Here is a 27,147-nt window from a genome sequence, read left to right as displayed (position 1 = left end):
GCTCAGTTGTGTCCAACTCTGCGACCCCATGAATCGCAGCGTGCCAGGCCTCCCTGTCCATCACCAACTCCTGGAGTTCACTCAGACTCACGTCCATCGAGTCAGTGATGCCATCCAGCCATCTCATCCTCTGTCGTCCCCTTCTCCTCCTGCCCCCAATCCCTCCCAGCATCAGAGTCTTTTCCAATGAGTCAACTCTTCCCATGAGGTGGCCAAAGTACTGGAGTTTCGGCTTCAGCATCATTCCTTCCAAAGAAATCCCAGGGCTGATCTCCTTCAGAATGGACTAGTTGGATCTCCTTGCAGTCCAAGGGACTCTCAAGAGTCTTCTCCAACACCACAGTTCAAAAGCATCAATTCTTTGGCGCTCAGCCTTCTTCACAGTCCAATTCTCACATCCATACATGACCACAGGAAAAACCACAGCCTTGACTAGACTAACCTCTGTTGGCAAAGTAATGTCTCTGCTTTTGAACATGCTATCTAGGTTGGTTATGACTTTCCTTCCAAAGAGTAAGCGTCTTTTAATTTCATGGCTGCAGTCACCATCTGTAGTGATTTGGGAGCCCAGAAGAATAAAGTCTGACACTGTTTCCACTGTTTCCCCATCTATTTCCCATGAAGTGGTGGGACCAGATGCCATGATCTTCGTTTTCTGAATGTTGAGCTTTAAGCCAACTTTTTCACTCTCCACTTTCACTTTCATCAAGAGGCTTTTGAGTTCCTCTTCACTTTCTGCCATAAGGGTGCTGTCATCTGCATATCTGAGGTGATTGATATTTCTCCCAGAAATCTTGATTCCAGCTTGTGCTTCTTCCAGTCCAGCGTTTCTCATGATGTACTCTGCATATAAGTTAAATAAGCAGGGTGACAATATACAGCCTTGATGAACTCCTTTTCCTATTTGGAACCAGTCTGTTGTTCCATGTCCAGTTCTAACTGTTGCTTCCTGACCTGCATACAAATTTCTCAAGAGGCAGATCAGGTGTTCTGGTATTCCCATCTCTTTCAGAATTTTCCACAGTTTCTTGTGATCCACATAGTCAAAGGCTTTGGCATAGTCAATACAGAAGAAATAGATGTTTTTCTGGAACTCTCTTGCTTTTTCCATGATCCAGAGGATGTTGGCAATTTGATCTCTGGTTCCTCTGCCTTTTCTAAAACCAGCTTGAACATCTGGAATTTCACAGTTCACATATTGCTGAAGCCTGGCTTGGAGAATTTTGAGCATTACTTTACTAGCGTGTGAGATGAGTGCAATTGTGTGGTAGTTTGAGCATTTTTTGGCATTGCCTTTCTTTGGGACTGGAATGAAAACTGACCTTTTCCAGTCCTGTGGCCACTGCTGAGTTTTCCAAATTTGCTGGCATATTGAGTGCAGCACGTTCACAGCATCATCTTTCAGGATTTGGAATAGCTCAACTGGAATTCCATCACCTCCACTAGCTTTGTTCGTAGTGATGCTTTCTAAGGCCTACTTGACTTCACATTCCAGGATGTCTGGCTCTAGGTCAGTGATCACACCATCGTGATTATCTGGGTCGTGAAGATCTTTTTTGTACAGTTCTTCTGTGTATTCTTGCCACCTCTTCTTAATAACTTCTGCTTCTGTTAGGTCCATACCATTTCTGTCCTTTATCGAGCTCATCTTTGCATGAAATGTTCCTTTGGTATCTCTGATTTTCTTGAAGAGATCCCTAGTCTTTCCCATTTGTTGTTTTCCTCTATTTCTTTGCATTGATGGCTGAAGAAGGCTTTCTTATCTCTTCTTGCTATTCTTTGGAACTCTGCATTCAGATGCTTATGTCTTTCCTTTTCTCCTTTGCTTTTCGCTTCTCTTCTTTTCACAGCTATTTGTAAGGCCTCCCCAGACAGCCATTTTGCTTTTGTTAAGTATGAATACTTCTTAATGACTTATTTAAGGAAAAAAGTACAAAAGTGGAATGCAAATAGCACATTCAATGAACATAAGATGAACTGCAGGAAACAACAGCTGTAATGTTGCATTTTAAAAGTGCAATGAGATTATGAAAAACACAACAGAGGTTAATGGTAAAATTCCAGCTTTTAAATGTAAATGACTTGGAATGATATTACTGTCTTCATTCTGAAAATGTTTCATTAAATTCAGTAAAGCTAACAAAAAATAAAGCTACCACGTGGGATCAGAGATTCTACTCAAACGAGGTCAAAGATTTCTCACATATGACATCAAAAGATAATCCATAAAAGAAAAAAATGATAAATTAAGACTGTAGCAAAATTAAGAACTTCTGCTCTTCAAAAAACAAGAAAAAAGGTCAAACACTGGGAGCAAATATTTGCAAGTCAAATATCTAATAAGGGACTTACATCTCAACACATTAAGAAAACAAATAACCCAATTTTAAAAGTAGCCAAGAGATCTGAAATTTTCATGACAAGCAATAGCATGAAAAGATACTCAACATCATTAACTACTAGGGAAATAGAAAAGAAAACCACAATGAGTTACCATTACATACCTATCACAATGGTTCAAAAATAAAAGCAAAGAGAGAAATCCCATATACTGCAAGTGAGAACACAAAATGGTACAGCAACTTTGGAAAACAGTTTGACATTTTCTTATAAAGTTAAACATGACTCATATGTTTATCATACAACCCACACAGGTAAAATAAAAACCCATGTTAACACAAAACCCTGTCTGAATGTTTACAGCAGCTCTACTTGAAAATACCAAAAACTAATTTCAGTGTCCCTCAATTGAGTGTGAGACTTCCACATAATGGAATACTGCTCAGCCATAATAAGGGATGAACTGATATAAAACAATATAGCTAAATCTCATATGAATTATGTTAAGTGAAAGAATCCAGACTCAAACAGATATGCACTATATAATTTCGTGTATATGGCACTCTAGACATAAAACAGTTCCATTGCCAAGCACTGATGGGTGGAGAGGGACTAACTAGAGAGGGGCAGGAGGGAATTTTGGGGTGATGGAACTGCTCCATATTTGATTGTACTGGTCATAAAACTATGTGCACTTGTCAAAATCACAGAATTGTACACGAAAAAGGGTGAATATTACTCTATGCAAATTTTCCTTATTAAAAAATTTTTGCTATTAAGTTGGATAAAAATAAAATAACCCCAAACTACTAACATGCAAAAAACCTTAAAATGAGAAAAAAATGGCTAAGTCCATTTGGGGAATTAAGTCACAATTGTGCTCCACGAGATTAGTCTCATGTTTATGTCTGTTTGGTTTTACTATTCTGGTAGTAAAATGAGATAGATTTGACTGTCTAAAAATACACTTAAAAAAAAACCACCTACTCTAAAATGTTTTGTTAATAACAAATGCCCACTAGGGCATCAACTCAATAAAACTGATTACTCTACATTCCAATCTGCTCCCTTCATTCTGTCAACATTTTTTAAACATTGACTACCCACCGTCAGAACACTCATCTCTACATTTCATCAGCTTATTTCAAATTCTCTTTAAGTTTCACTTTTAAACAAGATCTGTTTTTCCCTTGATACTTCTATCAGTCATATCCTTACCACAGCAATTTTTCTCTGTCACCTTTGTCCAGGTCCTTATCTCTTGATCCTAGGTAGTCTTCCAGATTTTAGTGTTATCTCTGCTTTCATTCATCCTACCTGTGGCTGGCTGACTGATCTAAAGACTTTAGTTTCTCATTTTTACCTGGACTGCCGCCACTCAATCAGTGGAACTGTTTTTCAGTGGAAATCTATCCACTGAAGGATATTTTAATGGGACAGAGGGGAAAATTAGACACTTTAGTATTACTCTCACAGAAATATGAAAAAAATGGGTTTAGATTATATTATTAAAAAGCTTCCCTGGTGGCTCAGATGGTAAAGAATTTGCCTGTAATGCGGGAGACCTGGGTTAGATCCCTGCGTTGGGAAGATACCCTGGAGAAGCGAAAGACATACCCACTCCAGGATTCTAGCCTGGAGAATTCCATGGACAGAGGAGCCTGGCATACTACAGTTTATGGGGTCACAGAGTCGGACATGACGGAGTAACTTTTAAGTTAATTTGTATCTATATCATTTAGGAATGTTAAGCAAAAACAGTTTGAGAAAAATCTAATTGAAAGAAGAGCAGCGAGCAGCTGAGAGGAGATACCCCACGTCCAAGGTCAGGAGAGGAAGCTGTGAGGAGATACCCCACCGCCAAAGTAAGGAGCAGCGGCTGCCCTTTGCTGGAGCAGCCGTGAAGAGATACCCCACGTCCAAGGTAAGAGAAACCCCAGTAAGACAATAGGCGCTGAGAGAGGGCATCAGAGGGCAGACAGACTGAAACCAGGATCACAGAAAACTAGCCAATCCAATCACACGGACCACAGCCTTGTCTAACTCAATGAAACTAAGCCGTGCCGTGTGGGGCCACCCAAGATGGCCAGTCATGGTGGAGAGGTCTGACAGAACGTGGTCCACTGGAGAAGGGAATGGCAAACCACTTTAGTATTCTTGCCTTGAGAACCCCATGAACAGTATGAAAAGGCAAAAAGATAGGACACTGAAAGATGAACTCCCCAGGTCAGTAGGGGCCCAATATGCTACTGGAGATCAGTGGAGAAATAACTCCAGAAAGAATGAAGAGACAGAGCCAAAGCAAAAACAACACCTAGTTGTGGACGTGACTGGTGATGGAAGCAAGGTCCCATGATGTAAAGAGCAATATTGCATAGGAACTTGGAATGTTAGGTCCATGAATCAAGGCAAATTGAAAGTGGTCAACAGGAGTAGACAACAGTGAACATTGACATTTTAGGAATCAGCAAACTAAAACGGACTGGAATGGGTGAATTTAACTCAAGACGATCACTGTACCTACTACTGTGGGCAAGAATCCTTTAGAAGAAATGGAGTAGCCATCATAGTCTACAAAAGAGTCCAAAATGCAGTACTTGGATGCAATCTCAAAAATGACAGAATGATCTCTGTTTGTTTCCAAGGCAAACCATTCAATATCATGGTAATCCAAGTCTATGCCCCGACCAGTAATGCTGAAGAAGCTGAAGTTGAATGGTTCTATGAAGACCTACAAGACCTTTTAGAACTAACACCCAAAAAGATGCCCTTTTCATTATAGGGGACTGGAATGCAAAAGTAGGAAGTCAAGAAATACCTGGAGTAACAGGCAAATTTGGCCTTGGAATACGGAATGAAGCAGGGCAAAGACTAATAGAGTTTTGCCAAGAAAATGCACTGGTCATAACAAACACCCTCTTTCAACAACACAAGAGAAGACTCTATACATGGACATCACCAGATGGTCAACACCAAAATCAGATTGATTATATTCTTTGCAGCCAAAGATGAAGAAGCTCTATACAGTCAACAAAAACAAGACCAGGAGCTGACTGTGGCTCAGATCATGAACTCCTTATTGCCAAATTCAGACTTAAATTGAACAAAGTGGGGAAAACCACTAGACCATTCAGGTATGACCTAAATCAAATCCCGTATGAATATACAGTGGAAGTGAGAAATAGATTTAAGGGACTAGACCTGATAGACAGAGTGCCTGATGAACTATGGATGGAGGTTTGTGACACTGTACAGGAGACAGGGATCAAGACCATCCCCAAGAAAAAGAAATACAAAAAAGCAAAATGGCTGTCTGGGGAGGCCTTACAAATAGCTGAGAAAAGAAGAGAAGTGAAAAGCAAAGGAGAAAAGGAAAGATATACTCATTTGAATGAAGAGTTCCAAAGAATAGCAAGGAGAGATAAGAAAGCCTTCCTCAGTGATCAGTGCAAAGAAATACAGGAAACAATAGAATGGGAAAGTCTAGAGATCTCTTGAAGAAAATTAGAGATACCATGGGAACATTTCATGCAAAGACAGACACCATAAAGGACGAAATGGTATGGGCCTAAGAGAAGCAGAAGATATTAAGATGAGGTGTCAAGAATACACAGAACTCTACAAAAAAGATCTTTATGATCCAGATAACCAGGATGATGTGATCACTCACCTAGAGCCAAACATCCTGGAATGTGAAGTCAAGTAGGCCTTAAGAAGCATCACTATGACCAAAGCTAGTGGAGGTGATGGAATTCCAGTTGAGCTATTTCAAATCCTGAAAGATGATGCTGTGAACGTGCTGCACTCAATATGCCAGCAAATTTGGAAAACTCAGCAGTGGCCACAGGACTGGAAAAGGTCAGTTTTCATTCCAATCCCAAAGAAAGGCAATGCCAAAGAATGCTCAAACTATCGCACAATTGCACTCATCTCACACACTAGCACAGTAATGCTCAAAATACTCCACACCAAGCTTCAGCAGTATGTGAACTGTGAACTTCTAGATGTTCAAGCTGGTTTTAGAAAAGGCAGAGGAACCAGAGATCAAATTGCCAACGTCCGCTGGATCATGGGAAAAGCAAGAGAGTTCCAGAAAAACATCTATTTCTGCTTTATTGACTATGCCAAAGCCTTTGACCGTGTGGATCACAATCAACTGTTAAAAGTCCTTCAAGAGATGGGAATACCAGACCACCTGACCTGCCTCTTGAGAAATCTATACGCAGGTCAGGAAGCAACAGTCAGAACTGGACATGGAACAACAGACTGGTTCCAAATAGGAAAAGGAGTACGTCAAGGCTGTATATTGTCACTCTGCTTATTTAACTTATATGCAGAGTATATCATGAAGAATGCTGGGCTGGATGAAGCACAAGCTGGAATCAAGATTGCTAGAAGAAATATCAATAACCTCAGATAGGCAGATGACACCACTCTTATGGCAGAAAGTAAAGAAGAACTAAAGAGACTCTTGATGAAAGTGAGAGAGGAGAGTGAAAAAGTTGGCTTAAAGCTCAACATTCAGAAAACTAAGATCATGGCATCTGGCCCCATCACTTCATGGCAAATAGAAGGGGAAACAGTGGCTGACTTTTTTTGGGGGGACTCCAGAATTACTGCAGATGGTGATTGCAGCCATGAAATTAAAAGATGCTTACTTCTTGGAAGCAAAGTTATGACCAACCTAGACAGCATATTTTTTTAATATGCAGAGACATGACTTTGCCAACAAAGGTCTGTCTAGTCAAGTCTATGGTTTTTCCAGTAGTCATGTATGGATGTGAGAGCTGGACTATAAAGAAATCTGAGAGCCGAAGAACTGATGTTTTTGAAGTGTGGTGTTGGACATGACTCTTAAGAGTCCCTTGGACAGCAAGGAGATCCAGCCAGTACATCCTAAAGGAGATCAGTCCTGGGTGTTCATTGGAAGGACTGATGTTGAAGCTGAGACTCCAATACATTGGCCACCTGATGCGAAGAGCTGACTCATTGGAAAGGACCCCGATGCTGGGAAAGATTGAAGGCAGGAAGAGAAGGGGATGACAGAGGATGAGATGGCTGGATGGCATCACCGACTCAATGGACCTGAGTTTGTGTAAACTCCAGGAGTTGGTGATGTACAGGGAGGCCTGGTGTGTTGCAGTCCACGGGGTCACAAAGAGTCGGACATTACTGAGCAACTGAACTGAACTGAATTCAAAGAACTTAAGATAATCTCATAGACCACTGGGTAGAGCACAAAAGATTAAATTAAAATTAAATTTAAAACATTAATTGTATCATAATGTTCTCCATAGTGGCTGTACAATTTACCCAATAGTGTAAGAGGGTTCACTTTTCCCACACCCTCTCCAGTATTTATTATTGTAGACTTACTGATGATGGTCTAAAAAAACCGAAAAGAGAACTACCATATGATTCAGAAACTCCACTCCTGGAGATAAATCCAGAGAAAATCATAACTTGATAAGATATATGTACCCCAACGTTCACTGCAGCACTATTTACAGTAACCACGACATGGAACCAACCTAAATGTCCATCGACAGATGAATGGATAAAGAAAATATGGCACATATATACACAATGGAATACTACTCAGCCATAAAAAGAAACTGAATAATGCCACTTGCAGCAACATGGATGGACACAGAGATTATCACATTAAGGGAAGTAAATCCGAGAAAGACAAATATGGTATCACTTATATGTGGAATATTAAAAAATTATGGAATGAACTTATTTACAATACAGAAACAGACTCACAGACCTAGGAAACAAACTTATGGTTACCAAAGGGGAAAGGTAGGGAGGGAGGGATAAATTATATATGGGAGTAACATACATAAACCACTATAGAAAAAATAGTTAAACAACAAGGATCTACTATATAGCATAGAGAACTCTAGTCAGCATTCTGTAATAACCTTTACGGGAAACGAATCTGAAAAAGATTGTGTGTGTGTGTGTATAAACTGAATATCTTTGCTGTACACCTGAAACTAACAACACTGTAAATCAACTATACTTCAATTTTTAAAAAATTAACTGCATCAAAAACACAATGCCTGCATCACGGCCAGAAGTTTTCAAATAGCAACTAATGCATACCAAACTCTGACGGAGGCCTTCCCTGGTGGTCCAGTAGTGGACAGTCCGCCCATCAATGCAGGGGACACACTTCGATCCCTCGTCTGGGAGGATTCCACATGCCAGAGGGCAACTAAGCCAGCGCACCATAACTACTGAAACCCACATGCCCTAGAACCCATTCTCTGCAACAAGAGAAGCCACCACAATGAGAAGCCAGTGCATGGCACTAGAGAGCAGCCCCCGCTTGCAGCAACTAGAGAAAGGCCATGCTTAGCAAGTAAGACCCAGCGCAGCCAAAAGGAATAAATACCAATTTTGATAGATACACATTAGTCTTGAATAGCTAAATTAATACCTTGCTACTCAATGGGTTTACTTCTATCTGCATCATTTTTAAGATTTTTAGAAGGACTACAGAGTTTTAGGCTCTCCTCCCAAATTACTTAATTCTAGTCTTTAGAACTTAAACAAGATCTCCATATGATTCCTATGTGTATCAAAGTTTGAGAAGCACTGGCCTAAAACAAGAGTTGGAAAATTCTGTAAAAAGTTAGATAATGTTACATTTTGCAAGCTATTAGCTCTCTTTTTTAACTATTCAACTATGCTGCTTACCATGAAGATAAAAAGGTCAATACATAAGAAAGTATAATTAAAGATGTATATACACCTAGAAAAAACAGAGCCCCAAAATACTTAAGGCAAGAAAATGACAAAATTGAGAAATACACAATCTAGTAATTTAACAGAGATTTTCAGTATCACTCTCTCAGAATTTTCAGTGTTTTCAGTATCACTCTCTCAGAATTAAAGAGAAAATCAGCAAAGTCAGAAATACATGAACACCACCACCAACCAACTTAACCTAGCTGATATTTATAGAATGCTTCAATCAACAACAGCAGCCACTTATTCTTTTTAATTAAACATGATGTACTCTCCAGAAGGGAGCTTCCCTGATGGCTTAGCGGGTAAAGAATCTGCCTGCAATGCAGGAGACAAAGGACATGCGGGTTTGATCTCTGGGCTGGGAAGATCCCCTGGAGAAGGATATGGCAACCCCACTCAAGTATTCTTGCCTGGGAAATTCCCATGGACACAGGAGCAGGGCGGGCTACAGTCCATGGGGTTGCAAGAGTCAGACCCAACCTAGCGACTAAGCACACACACACATTCTTCAGAATATAACACATGACAGACTACAAAACAAGTTTTAGCAAAACACTAAAATCATAGAAACTGTGTTCTCCAGTCACCTGGACTTATGTGAAAAATCAATAATAGAAAAAAATCAGTCCTGGGTGTTCATTGGAAGGACTGATGTTGAAGCTGAAACTCCAATACTTTGGCCACCTGATGTGAAGAACTGACTCATCTAAACAGACCCTGATGCTGGGAAAAATTGGGGGCAGGAGGAGAAGGGGACCACAGAGGATGAGATGGTTGGATGGCATCTCTGACTCAATGGACGTGGGTTTGGGTGGACTTCGGGAGTTGGTGATGGACAGGGAGGCCTGGAGTGCTGCGGTTCGTGGGGTTGCAAAGAGTCGGACACGACTGAGTGACTGAACTGAACTGAATAGAAAAAATGTGGGAAATCCCCCAAAGATTACAATATCACACAACAAACTTTTAACTTTAACATAGATCAAAGAAGAAATTTCAAGGAAAATTAGAAAATGTCTTGTGAAACAGCATAGTACTGCTTTAAGGATAAGATACATAGAACAATGGAACAAAAAAGAGAGCTGAGAAACTGTTTTTGGACAAAGATGCCACGGCAATTCAACAAGAGAAAGCATAGTCTTTTCAGCAAATGGTGCTGGAACAATTAGAAAGCCATGTTAAGAAAAAAAAATTCCTCACCTCATACAATAACAAAACTTAACTCAAAATGGATCACACAACCTAAACCTAAAAGCTAAAATGATAAAACTAAAGAAAACAATAGGAGAAAAATCTTTGTGACCCAGGCCTGAGCAACACTTCCTTAGCTATGATCCTAAAAACTGCAGTACATAAAAGAAAAAGTTGACAAATTGGATTCGTAAAGTTAAAAGTCTGCATTCTTCAAAAGATATCATTTAAAAAAAGAAAAAAAGACTTCCCTGGTGGCACACTGGATAAGAATCCACCTGAGAATCACTCAGAGGACACAGGCTCAATCACTGATCAGGAAGGTCCCACATGGCATGGAGCAGCTAAGCCCACGCACCACAGTTGCTGAGCCTGTGCTCTGGAGCCCACGAGCCCCAACTACTGAGCCTGTGTGCCTAGGGCCTGTGCTCTGCAGTAAGAGAGGCCACCGCAATGAAAGGCCCAAGCACTGCAACAAAGGGTGGCCCCCACTCACCACAACTGAGAAAGTCCATGCAAAGCAATAAATGCAAAGTAACAAAGACCCATTGCAGCCAAATAGAAAAGAAATAAATTAATAAAAAATTTTTTTAAAAGAGATAAGCCACACAGCAGGAGAAAAGTGAAAGTGAAGTCACTCAGTCATGTCCGACTCTTTGTGACCCATGGACTGTAGCCTACCAGGCTCCTCTGTCCATGAGATTTTCCTGGCAAGAGTACTGAAGTGGGGTGCCATCGCCTTCTCCAGGGATCTTCCTGACCCACTTCCAAATCATATACCTGATAAAAGGCTTCTAGTAAGAATATAAAACAAACCCTTAAAATTCAGTCATAAGACACAAAACCCAATTTAGATCAAAAAAAGATATAAACAGATACATCAGCAAAGGTAAATGAATGACTAACACACACATTAAAAGATACTCACATCATCAGTCATTAGAGATGGTTTAAATGCATTTAAATTTGATTAAATGCAAATTAAAACCACAATACATCACCACTCCACATCTACATTTAGGGGCATTCTCAAGTAGATCAACTTTAAGAAAGGAGAATGGAAGGTAAGAATCTGGAAACTGACTGTCTTAAAATTATCTTTGCTGACATACTCAATGGAAAGCTTCTATATGCCTCCTGCAGTACACAAACCATGCTTAAGACAACTTGTATAAGAAAAGAAAAATTTAGTGACTTACAAAATATTTGGTTAACATGATTTGATGATCTGGAAAGGTGTCAAAAACGAATGAGGCTGATTTGGAAATGAAAAAAAAGTAGGGGTGGGAAAGGAGCAAGCAGGAAGGACAGAGAAGGGGAAGCGGAAGGAGAACTCTTGGTGAGTTCTCACCCATCAGCATCATTCTGATAGTCCTGAGCACTGGCAAATTGTTTGTTTGTTTGTTTTTAAAATCCTCTGATTGACTCCCACACGGGTTCTGTGCCCTAGCCCACAATGACTAATATAATGCACCTGCCCAGGCAAGTCTCCACATCGTTTCTTCAAACGCTCGTATCTAGAAATCACTCTGTTGCAACTAACTAGTGCAAAGCAGAGAACTGCACCAAGCAAAATTTACCTTCATTTTTGCCCTACATCCCAACCTGATATACTCAAATTATAGTACTTTTCAAAGTGTAATAATAATTACTGGTTTACATGCCTGCCTCTTCTGCCTCCCATTAGAGACTGTGCCTTCTTTAATGACAGAGGAATTTTTCATTCATCTTGAGATCTTCAGCCTCAGTATGCTATGGGATTTTCCAGGCAAGAATACTGGAGTGGGTTGCCATTTCCTCCTCCAATGACCCGTTATATAGTACAGTCAATAAATGTTCAGGGAACGGAAGGCTGATATAAACTACAGATATAAACTCCAAACATTTAGTTTGAATGTCTTTGTCTACAAAATATATTTTTAAAACATATTGTAGGCAAATGTATTGTAAAACTAATTTTTCCTTTCTTAGGAGGCTCTAATCTGAAATTAAGAATTTGATATGAGGACTTCCCTGGAGGTTCAGGGGCTAAGGCTCTGTGTTCCCTCCCAAAGCAGGTGGCCTGGGTTCGATCCCTGGTCAGAAAACTAGATCCCACATGCCGCAACTAAGAGTTCAAATGCCACAACTAAAGATTCTGCATGTCTCAACGAAGACGGAAGTTCCAACATGCCACAACTAAGACCTGGCGCAGCCAGATTAAATAAATAAATCCTTTAAAAAAACAATGTTATTACATATCTAATCAACTTCTATATAAAACCTTTAGGAAAATGAGGAGACCGAAGGACTAGACAGAAGCTAGGCAACCTCGTTCTGGCTAGTACCAGTGGCTCTGGATATGTTTTCTGACTTTTGGTTTCCTCATGTGTAAAGTGAAAAAATTAAAGAACAATCTCTAAACACCCTTCAAATGTTAATATTCTAAGAATCTTTAACCCATGAAGTGTTTCATTAATCAACAGTCAGAAGATAGGAGGCATGTCACATGCTGAGTATTCCTAATATTTTCGTACCTCTTGCTAGAAAGCAAATGAAATTATCCTGTCAATATTCATTCAGTACTCAATTCCAGAAACAAAACGAAATAAGTGCCCCGCCCTCGACATCTACTTCTGAAATTATGAGATTGACCTTTCAGTTCTAATAATTCAACTCCTGAAGCAAACATTTAATCACATATCATAGGCAGTGACATAATAAACAAACTGAAAACTTACCTGCCAGGAAACTGCTCCCAAAATTGCTGTTGCAAGAAGACTGAAAAAAACTAACTGCTCTGAAATTAAGCAAAAATGACGCATTCCTTTGGATGCCATGATTCTGTCAAGGCTATTGTTATCTACTCTGTGGGTAAAACATACTTTATGGCAGTCATTTAATTTGGTATGGAATCCCCAAAGAGTTAAAAGAAAAATAATATGGCAAATCATCCAGAAAATTCCAAAAATGGAAAAGCCTGGTATTACAAAATACCAGAGATGAGTGTCTCTAAGTTTAAATGCTGAAAGAATGAAAAATGTCAGCTCAATCATCCCAGTGAAAACAACTGAAAGTCTTCTGCAAATTCTTCCGCGGTACAAAAAGGGTTTCCATCTTTCAGTCACTGAAAGTCCACTAAAATAAATGTCAAGGAAAGGATCAGTTATCAGGCAAATAAAAAAACATGCAAAGGCAACTGGATTTTTGGGAGTCTCCAATGAGGAGAAAAACAGCAAGACTGCAAAAATAACTAAGTTTGGAAGAGCTAGAAAAGACTTCATTCTCAGGTCGATAATCAGCATGGCCAAAGCTACAACAAGTAAAATGACACTCAGAGACTTTTCCACCAACATAGTTGTGCTGGCGATGGCAAATCCAACAAGTTCCAGAAATTCAACTGTGGTTAGTAAGGTGGGCCGATGGCGGACATAACCAGACATTCTCTCCACCAAAGAGCATAATATCCTTAACACTATGGAAGTTAGAAGCAAATATTTGGTTGATTCTTCTTTGACATCATTTTTAAAGGATGAATTATCAAGAAAACACAGGAAGCCAAGCAAGAATCCAAACCAAAGATTGGAGAGACTTAAACTTGCTGTTTCCATTGAAAAATAATAATAGAGTATGCTGGCAATTCCGAGAACAAAAAGACCAAGAATAAAAATGACCAAAATTAAGGAATTTGCTGTTTTTTCCCATCTTACATAAAGACCTAAGCATATAGCAACCAACAAATTGATTCTGGCTAAATAGCCAAGGTAACGGACTGAAGAATGCATGTTCACTTCTCTGTTTACTTCTTCCAGTCTTGTCATTGCTAAATAGAGACAATGACTAAAGCAGTAACGCAGTGATTTACACATTAATCTGTCAATCTGGGCTTTCTCCCCACGTTATGAAAATTAACTGCTTGTATTTCATCCAGTAAATCCAATGTATCTGTAACTCCTATTTCAGCACTTTCTCTGGTGGACTCTGTTTACAGTGATCTAAAACAGAAGAAAAAATATTTCACTGTTAATTTTATGTAATTTACCCTTCACATATATCTTTCTTATTAAAAAATAAAGACTAAGTGAGAAATAAACTGTTTGGATACCCAGTTTAAAATCTGACTTGCGTGTATCTAAATGGTAACTGTCTCTGGCTTAAAAAAACTCTTCAGTTTATCCAAACAAAAATGGAGATTTGTTCTACTTATCCTATTCTAGGATTGTATGACTAGGTTGCCATCAACAAAAATTTTTCCAGAGATGGTAAGGAATTCACCAAACCCATTTTTATTCCAATATCCAGTTTTTAAACAATGTGCAATGATGAGATATTCAATTCGGCTTAAATGTAGCAGATGGGTCTGGAATAGTGGAAAGCTAGTCAACTCAAATAAAATGAGGGACGTCATTATTACCTCTAACTTGAAAAGCACCAGTATCCAATAATAGCAACCATTACCACCTGCCTAAAATCCTCTACATCTTTTTACCAGTTACTTCTAAAATGCTATAAAACCTTAGTCTCAACACTGTTTCACTAATAAATTTATTAGAAGTTTAACTGTATTAAAGTTACTCAGTCACTAAAGTTGATCCATCATTCTCCCTGTACTTTTACCTCTATTAAGTTACTTTGATGATCAAACATACAATCTCTGTAGTAAACCAACTCTGGACCTTTCTAGTCAAAACTGTAAAACTGAAATGTTGACCAATATTTATTGTAAATTTTAAAAACTATGATTTTATTTTTGGAAACTTACCACAACAATTATTTGTTAAAGGTCTCAGATAATTATTTCAATCTTAAGGATCCCTTCAGGTTGCACTTCAAACATGACACCATCAAACAAAATGATTTAACTATCTACTAGGTAATTTTCTAGTATGCTATTTCAGAAGATATGATACATGCAAAGGTTTATGGTCACACTGAATATCCACTGAGAACTCAACAAGATTAAAAACTCAAAAAGCAACTACTTTGCAATCAGCTTATTTCTGCTTTCGCAGGACACTAAAAGAGCCAAGAGAAATATGAGATAACCTGAATTAACCCTGAATTACCCATATGGCTGCAGAAGAATGACACTGGATGACAACTTTAGGGTCTCTGGGAGGTTCAAAGTACTATTACCAACTTACAAGTTCAACAAGTATATTTTTTACAGCTAAGTTTATTTAATTAACTAAGAATTATGATTTTCCTCAATTATATTTTCAATCATTCCTTAAGATGCCACATACCACTAAAGAAAATATCTTCCTTTGGTATATTTAGGTTTTATCTTTTTATTTAAGTATGAGAAACTGACACTATCTAGAATGCACTGCATTTTAAAAAACATCACTTATACGTGCTATATAATCATTCAACAAATATGCTGGAATACACGTCCTCTAAGGGTTGATGGTACAGTCTGGGTTCAAATGACTGAACAGTGTTGGAGATAAAAAAAAAAATCACACACTAGACTAAATGGTTGCAACTCAACTCATGAGACAGACATGTGTTTCTTTAGTCAACACTCTCATTCTCTGGGGCTAGGCAAGCCTCTCTTCCTGATTCTCAAATCTCTGACATCCACTTCTGACCAAATTCTTACCAGATGACTTTGTCTCCAATGAAGTCATCAAAAGGGAGCTTACCTGAGTTTCCAACACCACAAACTCACCTATATCTACCATCTCCTGATTTAAGAAAAGAAGGCCCTCTGCCCGATCGAAGGCTACATCTTTTAGCCATGCATGTGACTCTTCCTCACGGTCTCTTCCAGAACTTCACACTCTCTCCTCTCTTCCAACTCCTACTACTCTTCTCTTATCCACTGGTGCTTAAACATTTGCAAAGCTCTTTTAAAAAATGATACCAAAAAAAAAAAATATATATATATATATATATATATATATATATACATACACATACAGAAACGAAACTAAAACTCAGTAATCCCCATCTCCTCCTACAAGTTCAGTCATCTGTCCCCTTGACACCCAATATTTGATTGCTTTACTTCTCACACGAACTAAGCCACGGTTTCCACCACACAACAACAAACTGCTCTGCCAAGTTCTTAAAATAACCTAAATTCCTAAATCCCATAAGTACTTTACACTCATTATCTTGCACATTCATCAAACCTTTGACATTTTTGACTCCCAGGGCTTCCCTGGTGGCTCAGAGGGTAAAGTGTCTTCCTACAATGTGGGAGATCTGGGTTCGATCCCTTGGTCGGGAAGATCCCCTGGAGAAGGAAATGGCAACCCACTCCAGTACTGCTGCCTGGAAAATCCCATGGACTGAAAAGCCTGGTAGGCTACAGTCCATGGGGTCGAAAAGAGTAGGACAGGACTGAGCGACTTCACTTTCACTTTCACCTTCTGAAACCTGCCCTTCCTTTAGCTTCCAAAGACCAGTCTTCAGAATTTCTTCCTAATTCACTGATCTCTCCTGTCACCTTGCAGGTTCTTCATTCTGAATCTATCCTTTGGATGTTCAAACCCAAGCCTAGGCCCTTCTCTCACTATACACGTAAATGTGTATTAATATGTATTAACCTACCTGACAGAAATGAAAGCACTAGCTCTGTCCTGCACTGAGGTGAAAGCTTAGAAAAAAAAGTAAAGGAAAACATGTAATTAATAAAGTATAGTACATTCATAGCATGGAATATATGCAGTTACCCTGTTATGGGCCAAAATCAACATGGCCGAATATTATTTTTTTTAATGGCTAATTCACGAAAGTCTTTCCCCATTTTGACTTTCTTCAAAAGACAAACATCGTCAACCAAGTGAGTAAAACAACAAAGCAGTGCAATCCTTTTCATTGGGTCTGCCAGCACACATGATTCAGTGGGAATTACTTGAGAGGCAGATAAAAAAGGAACACAGAAGAGTCCACTGAATACAGGAAAAGTTAATAATTGTCAGGTCTGTTTTATAGCATCCTATATACTATTCTAACCCTCCTTTCACCACATATATTTAATGGTCACCAAGTCCTGCCCACTCTTCTTCTTAGACACTTCTTAAATGTTTCTACTTCTTTCCATCCTCAAGATCACAACCCCAATTTTGGCCACCATCATCTTATGGTTGAATGTCTCCTTGTATCCACTCTTGCCCTTCTCCAAGAAGTATCCTTTTTAAAGCCAAAACTTGTCACATCATTCTGTTATGTAAAAGCCTCCAAAGGCTTCCCATCACTCTAAGCAATAAAGTCTGAACTTCTTAAAATGCCCTAGGAGGCTTTCCTCGTTGGATGTGAATAACTCTCCCGCCACATCTCTGACCATTCTTTGTATTCTAGCCACAGGGATCTTTCAATTCTGAACTACACTGATGCTATTCCCACTCCAGGTGTACTCCTTTCTCTCCTCCAGACCCCACCACAGGTCCTCACACCTGGCTCATTCCTACTCTTCAGGTCTCAGCTTAAATCATTTCTTTGGGCAATCACCTTGATTCACTTATATGATCCACGTACTTTCTGTATAATAGGAAAAATATTGATCATCAACTGTTTAGTATCTGCATTCCCCACTAGATCACAAGGTCTCTCAAAGTTTGTCTTCAAAACTGTACACCCAGGGTTTAACAGAAAGTTTGACTCCAAACAGATATTCAACAAATACCTGAAGAAATGAAGACTGATACAGAAGTAACTGCATTTAATAACAATGTCAATCAGTTATAGGACGCATATTATTATACAAAGAGAATAAACAAGTTGTCTAATAACCCACAACTACGAAGTCATAGAGCTAAGGGAGATACCATGAATGTTTGGCTTGTTTCTCTCTCAGCCTTACTCCAGCCTTCACTCAACTCATCCAAATTCCTCCAAACCGGCAAGTTCTCTTTTACGTTCTGCTAGGGAATGGTTCACCGAGCCTAAGCAACACTATCACATGCATCATCTTCTGACTCAGACACTACTTACGTCCAGTCTAGGGGAAGTGTCAAAAGCTGAAAGAATCTACAGAGCAGCCAGGGTCGGGGAATTCCAGTGCTTCGGTTCTATGAATTCATGAGAACTCTTCTTCGGACCCATCCCACATGAGGAGAAAGGTACCTCGAATATTAAACCCTTCGGCAATACGGCAGCAATAGCAATTCTTGTTCCATTCTGCCTTCTCCTAGGAGGAGGCCTAAGCAGCAGCCCGGCTGTTGGGAACCACAAGTGGGCACCCAGCTGAGTGGGGGAACCGCTGGGGGATACGGAGAGGCGCCCTGCCTTCCATCCTCCACCCCACACCATCAACTTCTCCCCAGGCAGGTATTCCTACCTCCTTCCCGTGAGGCCGGCTGAGCGGAGCTCGGGGCCCGCAACACGCCGAGCTCTGCACGCTGTGCTCGGGTCTCGCCGCCCCGCCGGTGACCCCTTGTCCCGGACTCGGCCGCTACTACCAATGCTCTCTCAGCCCTCGGAGTCGGCCGTTGGGCCAGCAGGGGAAAGGAAGGGCCCTTGCGGCTGAGCCTGCGATTCGGAGAGGGGACACGGCACTCCGGGGGAGTCGAGGGCCCCACGCCACACGCACTAACACAGGCCAGTCTCGTCTGAAACTTTCTCCATTACTGGCCCGGGTGCGGCCGCCATATTCCCGCCGCCGGATTCGCGACGGTACGGAACGCCGCCGGGGTCAAGCCGCGCTACGCGCTTCCTCCGCGAGACCCGACAGCCGGCCCCTAGCCCCGCCCAAAGCCGCCGCACCGCCGCGGACCCAGGTGCTCTCCGCACTGCGCGAACGCAAACGGCTTCACCTGGGGCACAAGCCGTTGCCTTCTCAGACATAGAATGGGCGGGGAACTGGTACCTGGAAGAGCACGAAGGATCGGCCGTGTCCATCAAGCATCTAGGCCGCCGCCTCGGGTTAGACCGAAACTGGGGCAGGACCGGCAAACTGGCTACCCAAGGACAGTAACTACTGTAGGAGGCGTTGCTGCTCTTTAGTATATATCGCATAATATATGAATTTGTGTCCACTGACCAGCTAAAAGCCCAGGCTCCTTAGTCTCGCCTTCAAAGCCCTTGTGGCTTCATTTTCTAATTAAAGCCTCCCTTTAGTCCACCGCCTAGGTCTTTATTCCGCCAGCAACGCTGAGCTCCCCAGTCCTGGCCTGCTCCATTCCCTTTCTCCCCCAGTCTCTTACACGTTCACCCGCCCCACAGCCCGAGGGTCCTGAGTGCACGGCTGATTCTCTTTTGTAACTGAACTCGCTAAATAAACGTAAGGGGATAGTACTCAGAGGGAGCGTTTCACAACAGTTGTGGAGCTGATGATTTGCACTCTGGTTTCTCCTATTCGTATGTGCGACCTCGGTTTCTCCATCTAAAAAATATTGTGAATATTCAGGGAAACTTTTTTTTCCCCCCTTGGAATTATAAGGTACTCAAAAAGTATGAATTCCAGCCTCCCTCTCCAAGAAGCACTTCCTGTTTGCCAGTCTTCTGTTTCTACCATTATTTTCTACTGTTTTATAGCTCTTGGTGGTGGCGGTTTAGTCGCTAAATTCGTGTCCGACTCTTGCGACACCACGGACTGTAACCTGCCAGGCTCCTCTGTTCAAGGGCTTCTCCAGGGAGTGGGTAGCTATTTAACTTTAATCAGCACACTCCAGGGTGGGTAATTAGCATTTGAAAGATTAATCAGAACTTCAAACTTGGATGCACAAGTGCCTACGATGCTGCTGCTGCTGCTGCTGCTGCTGCTGCTGCTGCTGCTGCTAAGTCGCGTCAGTCGTGTCTGACTCTGTGCGACCCCCTGGCAGCCCACCAGGCTCCGCCGTCCCTGGGATTCTCCAGGAAAGAACGCTGGAGTGGGTTGCCATTTCCTTCTCCAGTGCATGCAAGTGAAAAGTGAAAGTGAAGTCGCTCAGTTGTGTCCGACTCTTATCGACCCCATGGACTGCAGCCTACCAGGCTCGTCCGTCCATGGGATTTTCCAGGCAAGAGTACTGGATTGGGTTGCCACTGCCTTCCCCGAGTGCCTACAATATCAGTAAGTAGATCTTCACTCAGATCAGATCAGATCAGTCACTCAGTCGTGTCCGACTCTTTGCGACCCCATGAATCGCAGCACGCCAGGCCTCCCTGTCCACCACCAACTCCGAGTTCACTGAGACTCACATCCATCGAGTCAGTGATGCCATCCAGCCATCTCATCCTCTGTCGTCCCCTTCTCCTCCTGCCCCCAATCCCTCCCAGCATCAGAGTCTTTTCCAATGAGTTACCTCTTCGCATGAGGTGGCCAAAGTACTGGAATTTCAGCTTTAGCATCATTCCTTCCAAAGAAATCCCAGGGCTGATCTCCTTCAGAATGGACTGGTTGGATCTCCTTGCAGTCCAAGGGACTCTCAAGAGTCTTCTCCAACACCACAGTTCAAAAGCATCAATTCTTCAGCGCTCAGCCTTCTTCACAGTCCAACTCTCACATCCATACATGACCACAGGAAAAACCATAGCCTTGACTAGACGGACTTTTGTTGGCAAAGTAATGTCTCTGCTTTTGAATATGCTATCTAGGTTGGACATAACTTTCCTTCCCAGGAGTAAGCGTCTTTTAATTTCATGGCTGCAGTCACCATCTGCAGTGATTTTGGAGCCCAGAAAAATAAAGTCTGACACTGTTTCCCCATCTATTTCCCATGAAGTGATGGGACCGGATGCCATGATCTTCGTTTTCTGAATGTTGAGCTTTAAGCCAACTTTTTCACTCTCCACTTTCACTTTCATCAAGAGGCTTTTGAGTTCCTCTTCACTTTCTGCCATAAGGGTGGTGTCATCTGCATATCTGAGGTGATTGATATTTCTCCCGGCAGTCTTGATTCCAGCTTGTGTTTCTTCCAGTCCAGCGTTTCTCATGATGTACTCTGCATATAAGTTAAATAAACAGAGTGACAATACACAGCCTTGATGAACTCCTTTTCCTATTTGGAACCAGAGATCTTCACTAGAGGTATGTTAATTAGAATAAAAGATTAGAATTTTTCATTGTGGAAATAACTGGTAGTCAGGATATGTGGCTGGCTAGACTATTATACAGGCACTTCTGTCTTTGCATAAATGTGGTATGTCTATTGAGTCTAGCAGAGGGACATCCATCAGAGTGGCTCCTTTGGAGTCTAGACTTCTGTTTTGTACTTTGTCACAAAATATTGTCTGTGTGCTGTTATTTTGTGTGGCTGCTTGTTGCTAAATATTTGTGTAGTACTATTCTGTCTGAGCAGAGAAGGCAATGGCACACCACTCCAGAACTCTTACCTGGAAAATCCCATGGACGGAGGAGCCTGGTAGGCTGCAGTCCATGGGGTAGCGAAGAATCGGACAGGACTGAGCAACTTCACTCTCACTTTTCACTTTCTTGCATTGGAGAAGGAAATGGCAACCCACTCCAGTGTTCTTGCCTGGAGAATCCCAGAGACGGGGGAGCCTGGCGGGCTGCTGTCTATGGGGTCGCACAGAGTCAGAGGCGACTGAAGTGACTTAGCAGCAGTAGCAGCAGCAGCATTCTGTCTGAGACTTGCTTTCATTGTAGGACCCTATGTAGGGCCGAGGGAGGAGATGAGTACGTCTCACTCATCTTCAGTTTTTGAAATCTGCCAGCATTTACTAAAAGGACCTGATCATTGTGAAGGCCAAGTGCTGCTTATATTCATTCACCATATTTCTTGCATTTATCATTTCCTATCCCATGTTGAAGGTCAGGAAGGGCGGTGGTGAGGAGATACCCCTCATCCAAGGTAAGGAGCAATGGCTGTGCTTTGCTGGAGCAGCCGTGAAGAGATACCCCACGCCCAAGGTAAGAGAAACCCAAGTAAGATGGTACGTGTTGCAAGAGGGCATCCGAGGGCAAACACACTGAAACCATACTCACAAAAAACTAGTCAATCTAATCACACTAGGACCACAGCCTTGTCTAACTCAATGAAACTAAGCCATGCCCATGGGGCAACCCAAGATGGGCGGGTCATGGTGGAGAGATCTGACAGAATGTGGTCCACTGGAGAAGGGAATGGCAAACCACTTCAGTATTCTTGACTTGAGAACCCCATGAACAGTATGAAAAGGCAAAATGATAGGATACTGAAAGAGAAACTACCCAGGTCAGTAGGTGCCCAATATGCTACTGGAGATCAGTGGAGAAATAACTCCAGAAAGAATGAAGGGATGGAGCCAAAGCAAAAACAATACCCAGCTGTGAATGTGACTGGTGATAGAAGCAAGGTCCGATGCTGTAAAGAGCAATATTGCATAGGAACCTGGAATATCAGGTCCATGAATCAAGGCAAATTGGAAGTGGTCAAACAAGAGATGGCAAGAGTGAATGTCGACATTCTAGGAATCAGCGAACTGAAATGGACTGGAATGGGTGAATTTAACTCAGATGACCATTATATCTACTACTGTGGGCAGGAATCCCTCAGAAGAAATGGAGTGGCCATCATGGTCAACAAAAGAGTCCGAATGCAGTACTTGGATGCAATCTCAAAAACGACAGAATGATCTCTGTTCGTTTCCAAGGCAACCCATTCAATATCACAGTAATCCAAGTCTATGCCCCAACCAGAACACTGAAGAAGCTGAAGTTGAACAGTTCTATGAAGACCTACAAGACCTTTTAGAACTAACACCCAAAAAAGATGTCCTTTTCATTATAGGGGACTGGAATGCAAAAGTGGAAAGTCAAGAAACACCTGGAGTAACAGGCAAATTTGGCCTTGGAATACGGAATGAAGCAGGGCAAAGACTAATAGAGTTTTGCCAAGAAAATGCACTGGTCATAACAAACACCCTCTTCCAACAACACAAGAGAAGACTCTATACATGGACATTACCAGATGGTCAACACCGAAATCAGATTGATTATATTCTTTGCAGCCAAAGATGGAGAAGCTCTATACAGTCAGCAAAAACAAGACCGTAAGCTGACTATGGCTCAGATCATGAACTCCTTATTGCCAAATTCAGACTTAAATTGAAGAAAGTAGGGAAAACCACTAGACCATTCAGGTATGACCTAAATCAAATCCCTTATGATTATACAGTGGAAGTGAGAAATAGATTTAAGGGCCTAGATCTGATAGATAGAGTGCCTGATGAACTATGGAATGAGGTTCGTGACATTGTACAGGAGACAGGGATCAAGACCATTCCCATGGAAAAGAAATGCAAAAAAGCAAAATGGCTGCCTGGGGAGGCCTTACAAATAGCTGTGAAAAGAAGAGAAGTGAAAAGCAAAGGAGAAAAGGAAAGACATAAGCATCTGAATGCAGAGTTCCAAAGAATAGCAAGAAGAGATAAGAAAGCCTTCTTCAGCGATCAATGCAAAGAAATAGAGGAAAACAACAAATGGGAAAGACTAGGGATCTCTTCAAGAAAATCAGAGATACCAAAGGAACATTTCATGCAAAGATGGGCTCAATAAAGGACAGAAATGGATGAACCTAAGAGAAGCAGAAGATATTAAGAACAGATGGCAAGAATACACAGAAGAACTGTACAAAAAGATCTTCACGACCCAGATAATCACGATGGTGTGATCACTGACCTAGAGCCAGACATCCTGGAATGTGAAGTCAAGTAGGCCTTAGAAAGCATCACTAGGAACAAAGCTAGTGGAGGTGATGCAATTCCAGTTGAGCTCTTTCGAATCCCGAAAGATGATGCTGTGAAAGTGCTGCACTCAATATGCCAGCAAATTTGGAAAACTCAGCAGTGGCCACAGGACTGGAAAAGGTCAGTTTTCATTCCAGTCCCAAAGAAAGGCAATGCCAAAGAATGCTCAAACTACCGCACAATTGCACTCATCTCACACGCTAGTAAAGTAATGCTGAAAATTCTCCAAGCCAGGCTTCAGCAATATGTGAACCGTGAACTTCCTGATGTTCAAGCTGGTTTTAGAAAAGGCAGAGGAACCAGAGATCAAATTGCCAACATCTGCTGGATCATGGAAAAAGCAAGAGAGTTCCAGAAAAACACCTATTTCTGCTGTATTGACTATGCCAAAGCCTTTGGCTATGTGGATCACAAAAAACTGTGGAAAATTCTGAAAGAGATGGGAATACCAGACCACCTGACCTGCCTCTTGAGAAATTTGTATGCAGGTCAGGAAGCAACAATTAGAACTGGACATGGAACAACAGACTGGTTCCAAATAGGAAAAGGAATTCGTCAAGGCTGTATATTGTCACCCTGCTTATTTAACTTATATGCAGAGTACATCATGAGAAACTCTGGACTGGAAGAAACACAAGCTGGAATCAAGATTGCCGGGAGAAATATCAATAACCTCAGATATGCAGATGACAGCACCCTTATGGCAGAAAGTGAAGAGGAACTCAAAAGCCTCTTGATGAAAGTGAAAGTGGAGAGTGGAAAAGGTGGCTTAAAAGCTCAACATTCAGAAAATGAAGATCATGGCATCTGGTCCCATCACTTCATGGGAAATAGATGGGGAAACAGTGTCAGACTTTATTTTTCTGGGCTCCAAAATCACTACAGATGGTGACTGCAGCCATGAAATTAAAAGACACTTACTCCTTAGAAGGAAAGTTATGACCAACCTAGATAACATATTCAAAAGCAGAGACATTACTTTGCCAACAAAGGTCCGTCTAGTCAAGGCTATGGTTTTTCCTGTGGTCATGTATGGATGTGAGAGTTGGACTGTGAAGAAGGCTGAGCGCTGAAGAATTGATGCTTTTGAACTGTGGTGTTGGAGAAGACTCTTGAGAGTCCCTTGGACTGCAAGGAGATCCAACCAGTCCATTCTGAAGGAGATCAGCCCTGGGATTTCTTTGGAAGGAATGATGCTAAAGCTGAAACTCCAATACTTTGGCCACCTCATGGGAAGAGTTGACTCATTGGAAAAGACTCTGATGCTGGGAGGGATTGGGGGCAGGAGGAGAAGGGGACGACAGAGGATGAGATGGCTGGATGGCATCACTGACTCGATGGACGTGAGTCTGAGTGAACTCTGGGAGTTGGTGATGGACAGGCAGGCCTGGCGTGCTGCGATTCATGGGGTTGCAAAGAGTCGGACACGACTAAGTGACTGATCTGATCTGATCTGAGCAACTTGCATTGCCACTATCTGAGGTGAGGCATTGACCCTGAATTACTTTAGTAACTTCTATGCTGGTCACTTCCTTGTCAGCCTTACCACAGCCTAACCCACCACACGAGGCCCCTGACAGATATACTCTGCAGACACTCTGTGTCACTTCTTGTATTAAAATCAGTGAGTTATACAAACTAGAAAAATTAAGTCCAAACTTCCTAATATGGCACTGGAGGCCTTGAGGGGTATGTTCTAAGCCCCAACCCCTTGCCTGGTGCCATTTATCTGAGAACTAGAAGTATTCGGGTCAGTTCTTGGCCATCAGCCACATGGATAGCCAAACACCTGGATATGAAACAGCCACCTGGGAACTATTTCAGTGACAGAATTCAAGCTGCAGTTGCTGATGACAGTGTAATGATCCTAACTGGGACATCCATTCTTCCAACACTTGCTTCTCTGCAGGCAAGATCTGTGTGCTCCAGGCCAGGAATTTCACCAGAGGAGTTACTTCAGATTAAGAACACTTGTTGAAAATAGAAGCATAATTTAAAAAAAAAAAGAGGAGGGGGCAGCACCCATGGCAGGGGGAATGGATGATCTTACCATTTCAGTCCTGTGTAGAAAGGGGGTCACAGATGGCTCCTATTATTTAGGATAATAATAGGATAATAATTATCCTATTATATGTAAGTTTTCTCTCATTTTTCTCCTACTTTCAATTCTTCAATCCTGTTCTAGGGCTAAATCAACTTAGGTTCTCCATAAGCAATCTTCTCAGCCTGATTCCTTTTTATTTCTATGTAATACTTTGAGATTACAATTATTTCACCTCAAACATATAATCAAATCTTTACAAAAACACAATGATGTAAAGATTTTCATCACCATTTTATAGATAAAGTATCCAAGGTCCAGAGAAACTACACTGTCCCAGGGCAGGGACTTAAACCTCAGTCTTTGGGCTTCAAGTCCTAGGCCATCAAGTACAACTTTCTACCATTCTTCTCTACAGGAAACACGGTCTCATTGTTGCTGTTCAGAGTAAGCAGGGAAAGGATTACAGTGTTTAGTCCTAGTACACTTACTATAATCATCTGGAAGATCTTTAGCCTACACACCCATACAGTCCAGATCAATTAGAGTCTCCTCTGCACTGAGTCCCAGGTAGAATGTGTGTGTTTTAAAAAACCCTCCCTTTCACCTCCCCAGTGATTCTAACATGAAGCAAGGGTTGAGAACCACTGAGTTATTAGTTCTGTTAGTGTAGTGATTCTCCAAGTGTTAGAAATGCAGATTATCAGGACCTACCCCCCCAGGTCAACTGAATCAGAAACCCAAAGCATAGGCCCCAGATTTTCAGATTATGTTCAGATGTATGTATCAGAAAGCTCATAAATGACTTCATGGAAGTTTATTTCTAGAAGTAGGTGTTCCAGAGCAGATGTGGTGCTCCTCAGTGTTAAAGTTCCTGATCCCTTCCCCCTTGTTGCCCTTCTGTTCAGGGCAGATGGCTGCTTAATTTCCATCTGTCACTTCTGAATTCTCATCAACAGGAAGAAGGAAGTACAAGAGGCAAGAGTATTCCCCCTCACCCCTACTTTAATGACACTTCTTAGAAGCTGTATAAGACACTTCCGCTTACGTCACACTGACCAGTATTTAGCATTTATAGAGTCTGGGAGATGTGCCATGTTTTTGAGTGGCCACAACCCCATCCAAAAACCAGAGTTGTCTTTCTGAGAAATAAGGGAGGAAAAATAATAGATGACAAGAAGCAGTCTTTTCCAGAGCTTAGCTAACTTAACTAACTT

General features: G+C 41.5%; 1 protein-coding gene and 1 long non-coding RNA gene across 5 annotated transcripts in view; one reads left to right on the top strand and one right to left on the bottom strand.

Moving 5' to 3' along the window:
• Positions 1-19,487, bottom strand: part of TMEM168 (transmembrane protein 168) — a 62,416-nt gene extending 42,929 nt beyond the window's left edge. Inside the window, exons 1-3 of one of the 4 annotated variants that reach the window (XM_061414088.1) lie at positions 18,560-19,000; positions 16,831-16,876; positions 13,011-14,264 (exon numbers count right to left, since the gene is read on the bottom strand). In XM_061414088.1, coding sequence (XP_061270072.1) covers positions 13,011-14,138 — 1,128 coding nt within the window. In that variant the 5' untranslated portion in view covers positions 14,139-14,264; positions 16,831-16,876; positions 18,560-19,000. Of the gene's footprint in view, positions 1-13,010; positions 14,265-16,830; positions 16,877-18,559; positions 19,001-19,087 lie in introns of those variants that run through there. The other 3 variants (XM_061414089.1, XM_061414087.1, XM_061414090.1) reach the window with 3 other exon arrangements.
• LOC133246108 (uncharacterized) lies at positions 17,268-19,342 on the top strand. Its single transcript, XR_009735911.1, has 2 exons — positions 17,268-18,341; positions 18,546-19,342. It is a non-coding gene; the product is annotated as an uncharacterized LOC133246108 (long non-coding RNA).
• Positions 19,488-27,147: the final 7,660 nt, after the last annotated feature.

This window comes from Bos javanicus, chromosome 4, assembly GCF_032452875.1.
Source record: "Bos javanicus breed banteng chromosome 4, ARS-OSU_banteng_1.0, whole genome shotgun sequence".
NCBI classification, from domain to species: Eukaryota; Metazoa; Chordata; class Mammalia; order Artiodactyla; family Bovidae; genus Bos; species Bos javanicus.
Note: the sequence above shows the minus strand (reverse complement) of the source record. Positions and strands in the feature narration are given on the sequence as shown.